At 41.1% G+C, this 13929-nt stretch overlaps 2 protein-coding genes across 8 annotated transcripts in view; one reads left to right on the top strand and one right to left on the bottom strand.

Annotated features, from left to right (window-relative positions):
* optc (opticin) overlaps positions 1–6073 on the top strand; it is a 66167-nt gene extending 60094 nt beyond the window's left edge. For all 7 annotated transcript variants that reach the window (XM_079680885.1, XM_079680886.1, XM_079680889.1 and 4 more), the window contains 5 exons: positions 2836–2983; positions 3120–3278; positions 3366–3568; positions 4132–4227; positions 5451–6073. In XM_079680885.1, coding sequence (XP_079537011.1) covers positions 2836–2983; positions 3120–3278; positions 3366–3568; positions 4132–4227; positions 5451–5618 — 774 coding nt within the window. In that variant the 3' untranslated portion in view covers positions 5619–6073. The remainder of the gene's footprint in view (positions 1–2835; positions 2984–3119; positions 3279–3365; positions 3569–4131; positions 4228–5450) is intronic.
* A 149-nt stretch (positions 6074–6222) lies between these two features.
* Positions 6223–13929, bottom strand: part of LOC307039091 (dihydropyridine-sensitive L-type skeletal muscle calcium channel subunit alpha-1-like) — a 132188-nt gene continuing 124481 nt past the window's right edge. Inside the window, exons 39-41 of the mRNA XM_079680884.1 lie at positions 12957–13073; positions 7308–7453; positions 6223–6610 (exon numbers count right to left, since the gene is read on the bottom strand). Of these exons, the coding sequence (XP_079537010.1) occupies positions 6601–6610; positions 7308–7453; positions 12957–13073 (273 nt within the window). The 3' untranslated portion in view covers positions 6223–6600. The remainder of the gene's footprint in view (positions 6611–7307; positions 7454–12956; positions 13074–13929) is intronic.

Below are 13929 nucleotides of genomic sequence, written 5' to 3'. Positions count from 1 at the left end.
GCCCAGCGTCAATTACATTTAAACAGAGGGCCAATCTACCCGTCTTATGGGCCGGGACTTCAGAAAATGACGTGTCGGCCCAAAAGGCACGTCGGCCCACCGGGAAAATGCCCGGTATGCCAGATGGCCAGTCCAGCCCTGGTGCGGACTGTCACTCCTGTTGACACGGACAATGTCAGCAAAATAGTGCACTGCCCACCAGCCACGCCCCGACACATGGGGTGACGCCGGCCAATCACAAAGCTTTGATGCGTTCAAGTGCATTATTCTGGCACAGGAAGATTATGTTACAGGACATTAACGATAAAACAGAATATTGTTGTTCGATTTTTAGACACATCTCGCGATCGACTGGGAATCTCCCCGATCGCGATCGACTGGTTGGGCACCCCTGGGCTAGACCTGAAGCCACATCTCTCTCAACTTCCCCACGGCATTTGTCATATAGCGCAGGCAGCGCAGACCTGCTGAAATAATACAGAGACGGCATCGCGTAACGCTTGTCCAACGTGTTGACAAGTTGCTTAAAGCCCTGGTTGCTAACAGTGCTAACTGGGCACATATCTTTAGCGATGTGAAATGTAATGACACCTGTAATATCTCTAAGGCCGTTGCTCTGTACAATGCGTCCTGAATCGATGACTGTGATGATGTGGTGGATGAAGTCGAGCGGGCATCTGCTTTTTGGTCTGCTTTTTGTTGTATTATTGCCAGGTCGTATTGCACTTTGTGGTTGTATTTCAGATGATTAAAGAGATTGCTTGTGTTAGCGTGCGGTTCCAACACAACCTGGTAACAAATCCTGCACTGTACTTTGTATTGCTCCACGTCGGACTCCTGCAAACCAAAGTACTTCCAAATAGTGGAAATAGTTTTACCCTTCTTTTTAACGAGTTGCTGCTCTTGTTCTGACATCTTCGCTCGCGCTGAACACTCACAACACATGTCACTCCCACATGGCAGAGTGGGCTTTTAGGGAGGGGCGAAAGCGCACCCAGCAAAATAATCATATTTTGTCAATTAAGCTGTTTTCATAATCGTTGCAAGCCATAATCGTAATCGCGATTAAAATCCGATTAATTGCACAGCCCTAGTTTGAATAAATGATTTTGTATGATGGGACTCAGAAGAGAAAAGTCAGAAAGGCCGAAATACTTCCTAAATGTATCCCAAATCCTTAAAGAGTGTTTCACCACTGGGTTTCTGATAGATTTGATAGAGGGTAGTGGAAGTTTTGATCTAAGCAGTGCAATATATCCTCTGTGCAACTCCTGTGAAGTTGGGAAGAGCCATACCCCATTAGCCTTGCTTTTTTGCAGGTGGGCATGGTTGAGACGGAGAGGCTTCCCCTACCATATCTATGAAGTAATAAGGGAATCCAAATGACAGCGATGACCACTGTGTTATTGTTTGTTTCACCTGATTTAACAGAACAAGCCAATTTCCTCTGAATATGTCTTTGTATTTCTTTGTAACAGAGAAACCCAGATAAGACAGCTTGTTATTTTCAATTTGAAAACGCAAGTAGGTGAGGTTTAAGGCTTATGCTTTGCTGTTGATTGGAAAGAGTTTCCTTTTGTGAAGGTTTAATTTGTATCCTGACAGGTGACCAAACCGACCGAGCTGACATGGAGGTAGGCAGAGAGGTGCTTGATTCATCGGCATAATGTGGCTGTGGCGAGCCGTTAGAATGGCTAGATCAAAGAGCATGGGGCTCAGGGGGCAGCCCTGCTGATTTAAAAGTAGTAGTTTAATCGACAAAGCAATGTTTGGTCAAAACCCAAATTTGTCCAAAACACAAAACAGGTAGTTCCCCTGAACCCGGTCAAATGCTTCCACAGAGTCATAGGACATAATTCTCACATGTCCAAATCAGCAAAGCTTATGAGTGTGAAGCAACAGTATCTGCTGCCCAGCTGCTTTAGTATGAAATGTAACTTCAGCTCATGAAAGCTCTACAGTATCAGAAGGAAGTAGCCTAATGATAAATTTGCAGCCTCTGAAAAGTGCAGCGTCAGAGAACCAGTGCCATTTACGCAAGGCCGCTCACTTCGCTAGATCCGCTAAAAAGGACAGCAGGCTGCAGTCTAACCACACAGACACACATCAGGTGCTCGCTCATTATTCCATATTCTGCTTCATTCATGCTCTTTGTTTCTAAATGTATCAATGTATTGTGTACTTGCGTACCATGCTGCGAATGGATCTGGCCCTTCCTACATTTAGGACATGATTAAACCATACACCCCAACGCGTGCACTCCGCTCTGCATCAGCCAAACAGCTCGCTGCACCCGCACTGCGAGGGGGACCCAAGTTCCCATCAGCAAAAACACGTGGGTTTGCTATCCTGGCTCCAAAATGGTGGAATGAGCTCCCCCATTGAAATCAGGACAGCAGAAAGCTTACACATCTTCCGACGCAGACTGAAAACTCATCTCTTTCGACTCCACTTCGAGCAATAGAATTACTAACAAAGCACTTATATACTAATAAAGGGCTGGCTTATCTAAAGAAAGTTGAGTAGCACTTGAAATGTTTTAGCTCTATGAAACCTGATGAACTTATATGATTCTGTTTTCTTCAAGTTCGTATTTTGTTGGTCGAACGCACGTAAGTCGCTTTGGATAAAAGCGTCAGCTAAATGCAATGTAATGTAATTTTACAATAATGAAAACTAGTTATCAGTATTATATTATATGTCTGCTATTTGATCCCCCAAAACAATGCTACTTAAAATAATAAAACAAATACAAAAATAGATAATATATTTGTACCATTTAAATGCAAATGTATTTAAACGGTCTCTCTCTTCCTTGCTGCCCATGGAGAACAGATTGAGGTGGGCACCGTAGCTCCAGACCCCCCCTCTGCAGCAAGCCTGCCCACAGCTGAGTACCATCAGGAGGAGCTGACCCTGCCCCCAGCTCCCGTCACTCTGGACTTCAAGGGACCGGGTCTCTTTGGCCCTGATACTGGCGTTGGTAGGTCAAAGCATCAACTGTGTGTACAGCTACAGGTTAGAATAAATACAAGTATTAATGTGTGAGCTGTGTTGTGTTTCTGCATATGTTTAGATGTGTGTGCACAGGTATTACAATCTAAACTCTGTATGTGCAGGTATGCCCAGCTGCTTGCTGTGTGTGTGTATTGGTGGGAGTGTGTACTGTGATGACACAGGCCTGGATCAGATCCCACTCCTTCCTAAAGACACCACCCATTTTTCTGGCCGCTTCAACAACATTCGACATGTCAAGAACACAGACTTTAACTACCTCAGTAAGGAATCACTTTGATTATTTGAACCACCATACACTCTAAGATAAATGATGTATGATTGAAGATATTTTTTTGTTTTTTATATAGATCAACTCCAGTCCATTGACCTGACAGGGAACCAGATTTCAGGGATGGATGAGGATGTGTTTCTGTCTCTGCCGCAGCTTCACCAGTTACTGCTGGCTGATAACAACCTGCAGAGCATGCCTGAGCTGCCAATCACCATGAAATACATCGATGTACGCAACAACCGGCTGATCAGTAATGGGGTACATTCTGAGGGATTCAAGGTAAATATCATATACATCTTAAAAAATTATATTTTACACATGAAGATTAGTTTATTTGTTGTATTAGTACCACTGTTTTGTGGATCTGGATCAATTTAGCATTTTATAAATTAAAAACATTGCTTAGAAATTGCCGTATGCCATCTCTTGAACATTATAAGTGAGGCCCCTGATGAGTTTAAAAATAATTAAAAAGCATATATTTAGAAAATAACCAAAAGAGAAAAATCTGTAATTGGTAATAATCATGTAAGCATGTATAACTCTGTATGTTTGGTTGTTCAAGTCAACAGCTGCATCCACAAAGGAAGATACTGTAGAACTGTTTTTATTTTTAATGTATTGCCTCCTCGTTCCTGCGTGGCGTATAAGAGAGGTGTAACACACCGTGGTTATAATCAGATCAGTCGCAATTGTTTTTTAATGAAACAATAATAACATGTTGGGAAACAGGGAACATGTTAAGACACTACTTGGAAAATTCAAGGAATTGTAGTCAGTCAATATCACGTGGGCGTGTTGCTCCCTCTTGTGAGACCTCTGTGTGTTTCTTTTTCCTGCAGGACATGAGCCAGCTGGAGTTCCTCTATCTGTCTGACAATAAACTGGATTACATTCCTGTACCACTACCACTGGGTCTGAGAGTTTTACACCTGCAGGTAGAAGCACATTCATGTCATGCCTCTTTTTCTTTGTTACCTTTAAAGGGAAATTAAAAATCAGAATGTGAACAGTTTATTTATCCCGGGGGGAAATTGGGTTTTGGTAAATTCAATATTGATGTGATAAATAACTAGATCACTTAAAAAAAGAATCTGCCAGTTCACCAACAACTAGCCTGGCTACAGAATGCCAGGATAACTTAACATGGCTCTGCAATCACACTGTTATCCCAACACATTTCTGGGAAACAATTGTGACACAGAGCTGGGGTCTGTTGCTGTTAAAAAAATGAATGGCCTCTTGTTCGTTCTGTCATTAACCTCTTTTATTGATCGTTGCTTTAGGTCATACCTAATTTTCCACGTGACACAACTGAATAAGTAAACAACAACAACAACACAAAACTAAAAATTTCAAATGGGAATCCAAATCCAAACAAAAGAACTAGTAACCATTAAACTGAGACAATAGATGGCCACACAAAGAGGAAAGTATCTTATAAAGAAAACATGTTGACTAAGCCGAGAACAAATCCAAAAGGTTCATATACACAACTACATGATATATGATATGACAACAATGCAATATAATATATCTAGCTGTTTTGGTGATGGTGGTGGTGTGAAGAGTCCATGTCAGGTCCTCAGTGAAGAGTCCATGTCAGGTCCTCAGTGATGTGGACCCAGAGGAACCTGAAGCTGCTGACTCTCTCCACGTAGTCCCATTGATGGCGATGGGGGCGTGTCCCTCTCTCTGCTGCTTCCTGTAATCCACAATCAGCTCTTTGGTCTTGCTGACGTTGAGATGGAGGTTGTTATCCTGGCACCAAGATGTCAGGGTTCTGACCTTCTCTCTGTACGCACTACACAACACTACAAAGATTTTAAATTAAAAAATTGGAAAGTTCGAAATATAAAAGCACTTTATCAAGATAGGGCATAAGATGGAAAATGCTGAATGAGCACCGTCATTTACATGATCTGTATTTGTTGATCATGATAGTGCATCACTTGCATAGCATTATCTGCTTTGCACTTTCTTTAGAAAAATACTTTGTGACAGCAATCTAACTTATGCAGACTTACTTCATTTAACTCAAAACATAGTTTCTTATTTTTTTAGGGAATGATGTAGCTTCAATGCAGACCCTTCACAAATGATGAACGCTAATACTCTCGGTTTTAAAACATAAACTGTATCTTTCATGTGCCCCAATCAGAATAACAACATCCAGATTCTGTACGAGGACTCCTTCTGTAACAGCCATGATCGCCACTTCACCCGCCGCAACCTGGAGGATATCCGCCTGGACGGCAACCCCCTAAACATCCAGCTATTTCCCCAGGCCTACGTCTGCCTGCCCCGCCTGCCTGTAGGGAGCCACTGAGAGCTGCCAGAAAACAAAGAAAGAGCCTGGAGAGGCCAGGAGGCTCTGAGGAGGGATGGAGGTTATAGATACTGTCATGGGGTTGGAAAATGTCCGGTTACTCAGAGATACTTGTATTTGTTATGTCAGTGGTAAGTGAATGTTCTAGGATATATTTTATTCTGTGGACCAACTTTTCAACACACACTAACAAACGCCTGTATTTTTCAAAGATAAACGCAAGTGTTAGTGTTCCAGCAATACAAGAACCATGTTAATGGGAATCTGTCACGCTGCTGAAATACTGTGATAGTGAGAAATGACATAAATAATTATAAATATTCAAAAATAATGTTCATGGTTTTTTCTACTTTGTTCCATTGTATTGACATTTTTGGATGAATATTTTTCTGGGTTTTGCACTGCATATTCCATATGGGGCTGGTGGGTGTGTGATTAAAACAGGAAGTGCTCTATAGTAACAGTGAACAAGGGTTCAAGGCATGCAACTGTTGAGATACGGGATGGATGTTAGACGACTTTATGTAATGTGTATGTCAGTAAGAACATTAAAACGATTAGAACACTCCAAAGTGAACACCACAAGATACAGTGAAACAATAGATACAGTTATGTACTGTTCAATTCTTTATTGCTATTTTGCACACAAAAGGTTAGAACTGATACTTCCTGCAGGAGAGGGATCCTGTGCTCGATGTGTATGGCTGGAAGTGTGTAAGTGATATGTGAATGTTGTGTTTGCAGTTACACCATGCTGGTGATTTTCAAAAGACAAGGAACGCTTTTTCTGTAACAGGCGGGGTTGTGCGGCATGACAAGGTAACGGTCAGCCCTGGAGCTTTCTTGGTTCTAAGCCTGGCAGCTCCTTGCATCACTCCTTTGCATCCGGTGAGAAGCTCCTGCCGCTCCATTTTGCCGACGCCACGGCTCTGAAGCGCTCAGACCAAGATCAAGGATCCAAAAACAAATCTTTAATCTAATGTTAATAAAGGCTGAAAAAAGACAGGGAAAACTGTCAAATAATCTCAGAATATGAGAATCTAACATAAAATAACATTACATGATGATAATACATTAACACAATATATGTATATAACTGCAGCATCAAGCACTGACAGTGCTCATTGTGTGTGAACAGCGCAAAACATTAGAAAGAGAGACAGTATGACACAGCATGGCCTCCAACAGGGTGTGAGTCAGTGATGTTGTGCACATTGTTTTAAACATCTGGGACAATACAGTTTCTTTTGGGAGTGATAACTAATGTCTCATTTAGCTACAATTAGGTTAGTAATGCTCATCGACTTCAACACTTACTATTTACCTAATAACCTGCAAATGTGTCATCAATTTGTTATACCACATATCTTATTATAATACTATTTCACAAGGCGACCAGGACATGAAGAATTATGGTGCAGATTATCAGAATGTTGCACTGAGTTTCAGGCAGTGGTCAACAAAATCCTCATAAGGAGTACGTGACTGCAGAGAGGAAGGCACACAGTAAATGAAACAGCGAGTGAAATACTGTTAAAAGTTGTGTTGTGTTCATTATTAACAACACCAATACTGTACTGTGTTGTCTCTCCAGAGCAGCAAGAAGCCATGTGCTTTGAATGCATTACAGTTAAGGATCCAGCAAACCAAACGGTTTACATACACAAACAGAAGTGTGAGCACACAGACCTGGGACTTGTGTTGCCGTTGGTGATGTTCAAACTGTTGTTGAACCCTGCCCTCTGCAGGGGCCGCTGGCTGGTGGCCTGGCTGCCATTGGCTGCCTCGCTCTCTGCAGAGAAAGGGTCTGAGGTTCCAAAAAGACTTCCATGTCTCTGTTTTAGAGAAGAGAGCACAGTTATTGTGGTCTATATTCTTAATTGACACATATGTCAAATGATGTCAATACAAATGAACACAAAAACATTTGACCTTTCAGTATTTACAGATGACAGCAACATTTATATTTGCATTATGCCCCTATGTATTTATTTGCAAGGACTTACTCTTGGTCACCCAACTAAAACTGCAAAAGCGTGTGCCTGTTCTGTTGCTGATAGCTTATTATCTTAACTTAATCGATCGTTTTAAAACTCTTGATCACGGCAACTGCCTGACGTTGTAATCACACGTTACTACAGCTTAAGCACTCACAAACTCTCCTTCTCTTAGCGACTGTAACTCCACAGTTGCCTACACTCTTTTCGGGTTTGCTAACGGTAGCTACTTTAGCTTGATAGCTAGCCATGGCTCTTTCCCCACCCTCGGGTGCTATTTTCTGCTCTAACTGTCTCATGTTTGGTTACTCCCCTACCTCCTTTACTGGTACCGATACATGTGTTAAATGTAGTATAGTTGTTAGGTTGGAGGCGGGAATCATAGCCATAGAAGCCCGGCTCCGCATCTTAGAAAATAACTCAGCTACAGTAAAGCCCATGTTAGCCGGTGCGGACCGGCAAAAGGTAGCTCCTCTGAGCCGTCCCCCGGCAACTCCCGAGCAGCAGGGAGAATGGGTGACTGTTCAGAAGGGGCATAACGCGAAACCCGCAGGTCCCCACCAACCCGTTCACGTATCTAACAGATATTCCCCACTCAGCGAGACACCCGCTGAGAAGCCAACTCTGGTTATTGGTAGCTCTATTATGAGACACGTGAATTTAGAGACCGAAGCGTCCACAGTCACATGCATTCCGGGGGCCAGAGCGGGCGACGTTGAGGCGCATCTTAGACTGCTGGCTAAAAATAAACGTAAATACTTTAGGATTGTTATTCACGTCGGTGGTAATGATGTTCGTTTACGCCAATCAGAATGCACCAAACTTAATGTGGCGTCGGTGTGTAGTTATGCTAAAACAATGTCGGACACCGTAATCTTCTCTGGTCCCCTCCCCAATCTGATCAATGATGACATGTATAGCCGCATGTCATCATTTCAGCGCTGGTTGTCTTGGTGGTGCCCAGCAAACAATGTGGGCTTCGTGAATAATTGGACAGCCTTCTGGGGAAAACCTGGTCTGATTAAGAGAGACGGCATTCATCCTACTTTGGAAGGTGCAAATCTCATTTCGGCAAACATTTCAGGGCTCTGTGGACTTAATCCATGACAAACTGGAGTTGAGACCAGGAGGCAGAGTCGCAGTCTTACACGCTTCTCTGCGCTCTCTCCTAGGCAGTCATCCATAGGAATCCCGACCCGAATAAAATACCCAATATTAACGGTGTGTGTGTCTGCCCAAGGACAATTTAAGGTAAAACCTAATAGAGGTTTCATACATAATAACCTAATAAAAGTAAATGTAAAAACTACTACAGTGCAACACAACAGGAAGATTACATGTGGTCTCTTAAACATAAGATCTCTAGCATCTAAAGCAATACTGGTAAATGATTTAATATCAGATTATAATATTGATATATGCTGTCTCACTGAAACTTGGTTGAGACATGAAGAATATGTCAGCATAAATGAGGCCACTCCACTCAGCCATATCAATACTCATATTGCCCGAGGCACGGGCCGAGGAGGTGGAGTTGCAGCAATCTTTGACTCAAGTTTACTTATCAATACTAAACAAAAATTAAATTATACCTCCTTTGAAAGCCTCATTTTCAGTCTTACGCATCCGACCTGGAAAACTTTGCAGCCAATCTTATTTGTTACAGTGTACCGTGCACCAGGTCCTTATTCAGAATTCTTATCAGAATTCTCTGAGTTTTTATCAGCTTTGGTACTTAAAACAGATAAAGTAATTATCGTAGGTGACTTTAATATTCATGTTGACGATGATAAAAATAGCCTTACTGTTGCATTTAACTCTATATTAGATTCTGTTGGTTTCTGTCAGAGTGTAAATAAACCAACCCACTGCTATAATCACACTCTTGACCTTGTTCTGACTTATGGTATTGAAATTGAGCAACTATTAGTCGAACCGCATAATCCTGCTTTATCCGACCATTTCTTAGTAACTTTTGAAGTACTGTTACTAGACTACAAAGCATTAGCCAAAAGCTCCTGCAGCAGAAACTTATCTGTTAGTGCTATAACCAAATTTAAGGAAGATATTCCACCAATACTTAACTCGATAGCATGTCTGCATGTAGGGGAGGAAACTTATACAAAATGTACACCACCCCAAATTGATCATGTTGTTGATAGTGCTACAGATGCGCTGCGAATAAAATTAGACTCTGTTGCTCCTTTGAAAAAGAAGAAAATAAAACAACATAGATTAGCTCCATGGCATAATGCCGAAACCCGCAAAATAAAGCAAAAGTCGAGACAACTTGAAAGGATATGGCGTTCCACTAAACTTGAAGAATCTCGTTTAATTTGGCATATTACTCTCAATGAATATAAGAAAGCACTGCGTAAAGCGAGAGCAGCATACTACTCTTCATTAATAGATGAGAATAAGAATAATGCAAGATTTCTTTTCAGCACTGTAGCCAGGCTGACAGAGAGCCACAGCTCGACTGAGCCTTCTATTCCCATAGCACTCAGTAGTAATGATTTTATGTGCTTTTTTAACGATAAAATTGTTACTCTTAGAAACAAAATCAATGACCTCTTGCCTTTGACCAGTATAGTGTTATCAACAGCTCCCGGAAACGTAAGTTCTAATATTACACTAGATAGTAAACTAGAATGCTTTTCAGCCATAAACCTTGAACAATTAAATTCAATGATTCTCTCTTCTAAACCATCAACGTGTATCTTAGACCCGATTCCAACTAAGCTGTTAAAATAAGTTTTTCCATTAATTAGCACTTCTTTATTAAATATTATGAATATGTCTTTATTATCAGGCTATGTTCCACAATCATTCAAAGTAGCAGTGATACAACCGCTTCTTAAAAAGCACAACCTCGATCCAGAGGTTTTAGCCAACTATAGACCTATTTCTAATCTTCCGTTCCACTCAAAAATTATTGAGAAAGCAGTCGCAAAACAGCTGTGTGATTACTTAAAAAACTATGATTTATTTGAAGATTTTCAGTCTGGCTTTAGAACACAACATAGCACAGAGACAGCTCTGGTTAAAGTCACAAATGACATTCTAATAGCCTCTGACAAGGGACTTGTCTCTATTCTTGTCTTGCTCGATCTCAGTGCTGCATTTGATACTATCGACCATGATATCCTATTGCAAAGACTAGAGCACTTAGTTGGCATAAAGGGAACTGCTTTAGGCTGGTTTAGGTCCTATCTATCTGAACGCTCTCAGTTTGTACGTGTCAACGATGAATCTTCCATGCAAACCAAAGTTAGCCATGGAGTGCCACAGGGCTCAGTGCTTGGACCTATTTTGTTCACCCTATATATGCTTCCGTTAGGCAATATTATAAGGAATCATTCTGTAAACTTTCATTGTTATGCGGATGATACTCAACTATATTTATCAATCAAGCCTGATGAAATTAATCATCTAAATAAAATTCAAGACTGCCTCAAGGACTTAAAAACGTGGATGACCTTACATTTTTTGATGTTAAACACGACCAAAGCTGAAGTTATTGTACTTGGCCCGAAGAATCTACGAAACAAATTATCTAAAGATATATTAACTATGGATGGCATTAATTTGGCCTCCAGTGAGACTGTAAGGAATCTTGGTGTTATATTTGATCAGGATTTATCCTTTAACACCCACATAAAATCAATTTCAAGGACCGCCTACTTCCATCTCCGTAACATTGCAAAAATCAGGCATATCTTGCCTCAAAACGATGCAGAGAAACTAGTCCATGCATTTGTTACTTCAAGGCTGGATTATTGTAACTCCTTATTATCAGGGTGTACCAAGAAGTCAGTCAAGTCGCTTCAGCTGATTCAAAATGCTGCAGCTCGTGTACTAACCAGAGTTAGGAAAAGGGACCACATTACTCCTGTTCTGGCTGCCTTACACTGTCTCCCTATAGAACACAGGATATAATTTCAAATTCTTCTTCTCGCCTACAAAGCCCTTAATGGGCAGGCGCCATCTTACCTTAAATAACTCATTATACCCTATTGTCCTACTAGGGCATTGCGTTCCAAGAATGCAGGGTTGTTGGTTGTTCCTAGAGTCTCTAAAAGTACAATGGGAGCCAGAGCCTTTTCTTATCAAGCTCCACTTTTGTGGAATCAGCTTCCAGTTTGTGTTCGGACGGCAGACACCCTATCCGTTTTTAAGAGTGCGCTTAAGACCTTCCTTTTTGATAAAGCTTATAGTTAGGGCTGATTAGATTCAGCCCCTAGTTTTGCTGATATAGGCTTAGTTCGTCGGGGGACATCTTACTTCTTCCTTCTCTCTGTCTATACCTGTGTACTCTCATGTTCCGATTAACCCAGCTTCCTCAAATTTCTTTCTTTTTGGTGTCTATATACACCGGGATCCGGAGTCATGGATGATCCTGCGGTCCTGTGTCATGGATTGCGAGTCCTGGATCTTGAGTCGTGGCTGTGGTCCTGGATCATAAGTCCTGGATGGATATCCTTGTGGATTCATCTTCTTATTATACACACATGCATTTCCAAACATTTGGACTACCTATGTTGCAAATGTATTATCTTTTCAATTTATACACGGCATCTATTGCACGTCTGTCCGTCCTGGGAGAGGGATCCCTCCTCTGTTGCTCTCCCTGAGGTTTCTCCCATTTTTCCCTTTAAACTGTGGGGTTTTCTCTGGAAGTTTTTCCTTGTACGATGTGAGGGTCTAAGGACAGAGGGTGTTGTATTGTCATACTGATATTCTGTACAAACTGTGAAGTCCACTGAGACAAATGTAACATTTGTGATATTGGGCTATATAAATAAACATTGATTGATTGATTGATTGAGTGAATTATAGATGAAAACAATACATTTTGCATTTATAATTGTTGTTAGGTCGGGTTAAGGGTTAAAGATCTGTAGCTCTTCCTTTAACGGCTGGCCTGGTTTTGTGGTGTCAGAAGCTCTATTTATTATCATAAGATTTGTGTTTGATTTTCAAATAAAACATTGAGTCGGAATGAAATGTCAGTCGGGTGGAGTGATGTTGAATTCTGCAAGGGAGCATACTTTTAAAGTCCAATGGGCTTTATCATATCAGATCTCTTAGATCAGGGGTTCCCAAAGTGGGGGTCGCGACCCATGATTACAAAATAAAAATGGAAAATTAAAAAGAAAAAATTATAATTCTTTTTTTTTTTTTAAATATATATTTTTTAAATTATTATTAATAATAAGGTTTGCATGGACATTTTTTTCTTTGACAATCCACTAGCACAGTGTTTCTCAAACTTTTTCTTTTTTCTTTCTGAAATTAGGCTGATCCATCGTTCTGTCATCCCTTCATCCTGTCCTGTTACCCTGAAGATGCCCTCTTCGTCAGCAGCCCCCTCCATCTCCTCTTCAGTCACAAGGTCTCCAGAGATGGCCCGATGGAGCTCTGGAGCCGCCTCCTCCTCTATGTTCCTCAACCCTGCCTGGTGGACACAAAGAAACATATGTATTGAAGAAAACTACTACCAAAGTCATTCCAGCCAATGGGTGTGTGCAGACCATCATCTGTAGGATGGCAGTGCGGGCGGGTCTTGAGCAGAGGACCAAACTAGGTCCTGAAATTCCCTGTTAAATAAAACATGCCCTCTTCTTCTTTATATTTATTTGAGTTGTTTAGCATGTGGATTCTACTTTGTCTTTCCAGTCTTTTTACATTTGCTTATCCTTTAAAGATGGCACCTATCCGTCAGACTGAGGGGCCTTTGAGGGGAGGGGAACTCGGGGACATACACAGAAGGCCTGCCTGATATTTGTTTTACTTTTGAAGTAAAACTGGAAGCACTACAGTACGCATGGCAACAGACCCAGAAGCTGCCCCTCACTGTGCGCTCTGCAGCTGTAGGCCATGCTCATTACTGCTGCTCCAACGCTGAGTGACTCCCTGGTATCAACTGATATAACCACCTAGTTTACCATATTTCAGATTCTTTGTCTAAGAGCAATCCTATAGCCTTTTTATTGTTCATTTAAATAATTTCAGAACCAGACCATTTTGTTAGGACCATCACAAACATGATGTATATTTTAGCAAACCTTGAAACTTAAGAATATATTCAGTATATGGAGAAAAGTGCATCCATTCGAAGGTGAACCTTTAAGCGAGTGACTGCTGAGTACACTGTTAATACAAATCATATTTTTCTAAGGATCCTATACATTTTTGTAAGTAAAGTACCCAAATAATATTCCTGTTAGACACAATTTTTTTTTTTTTTAAAGAACAATAAGTGGCAAAATGTAAGATGACCTTAACAAAAGGTTAGGCAAAAAAGAAATAGT

Source organism: Notothenia rossii (assembly GCF_949606895.1).
Source record: "Notothenia rossii genome assembly, chromosome: 5".
Lineage (NCBI taxonomy): Eukaryota > Metazoa > Chordata > Actinopteri > Perciformes > Nototheniidae > Notothenia > Notothenia rossii.
Note: the sequence above shows the minus strand (reverse complement) of the source record. Positions and strands in the feature narration are given on the sequence as shown.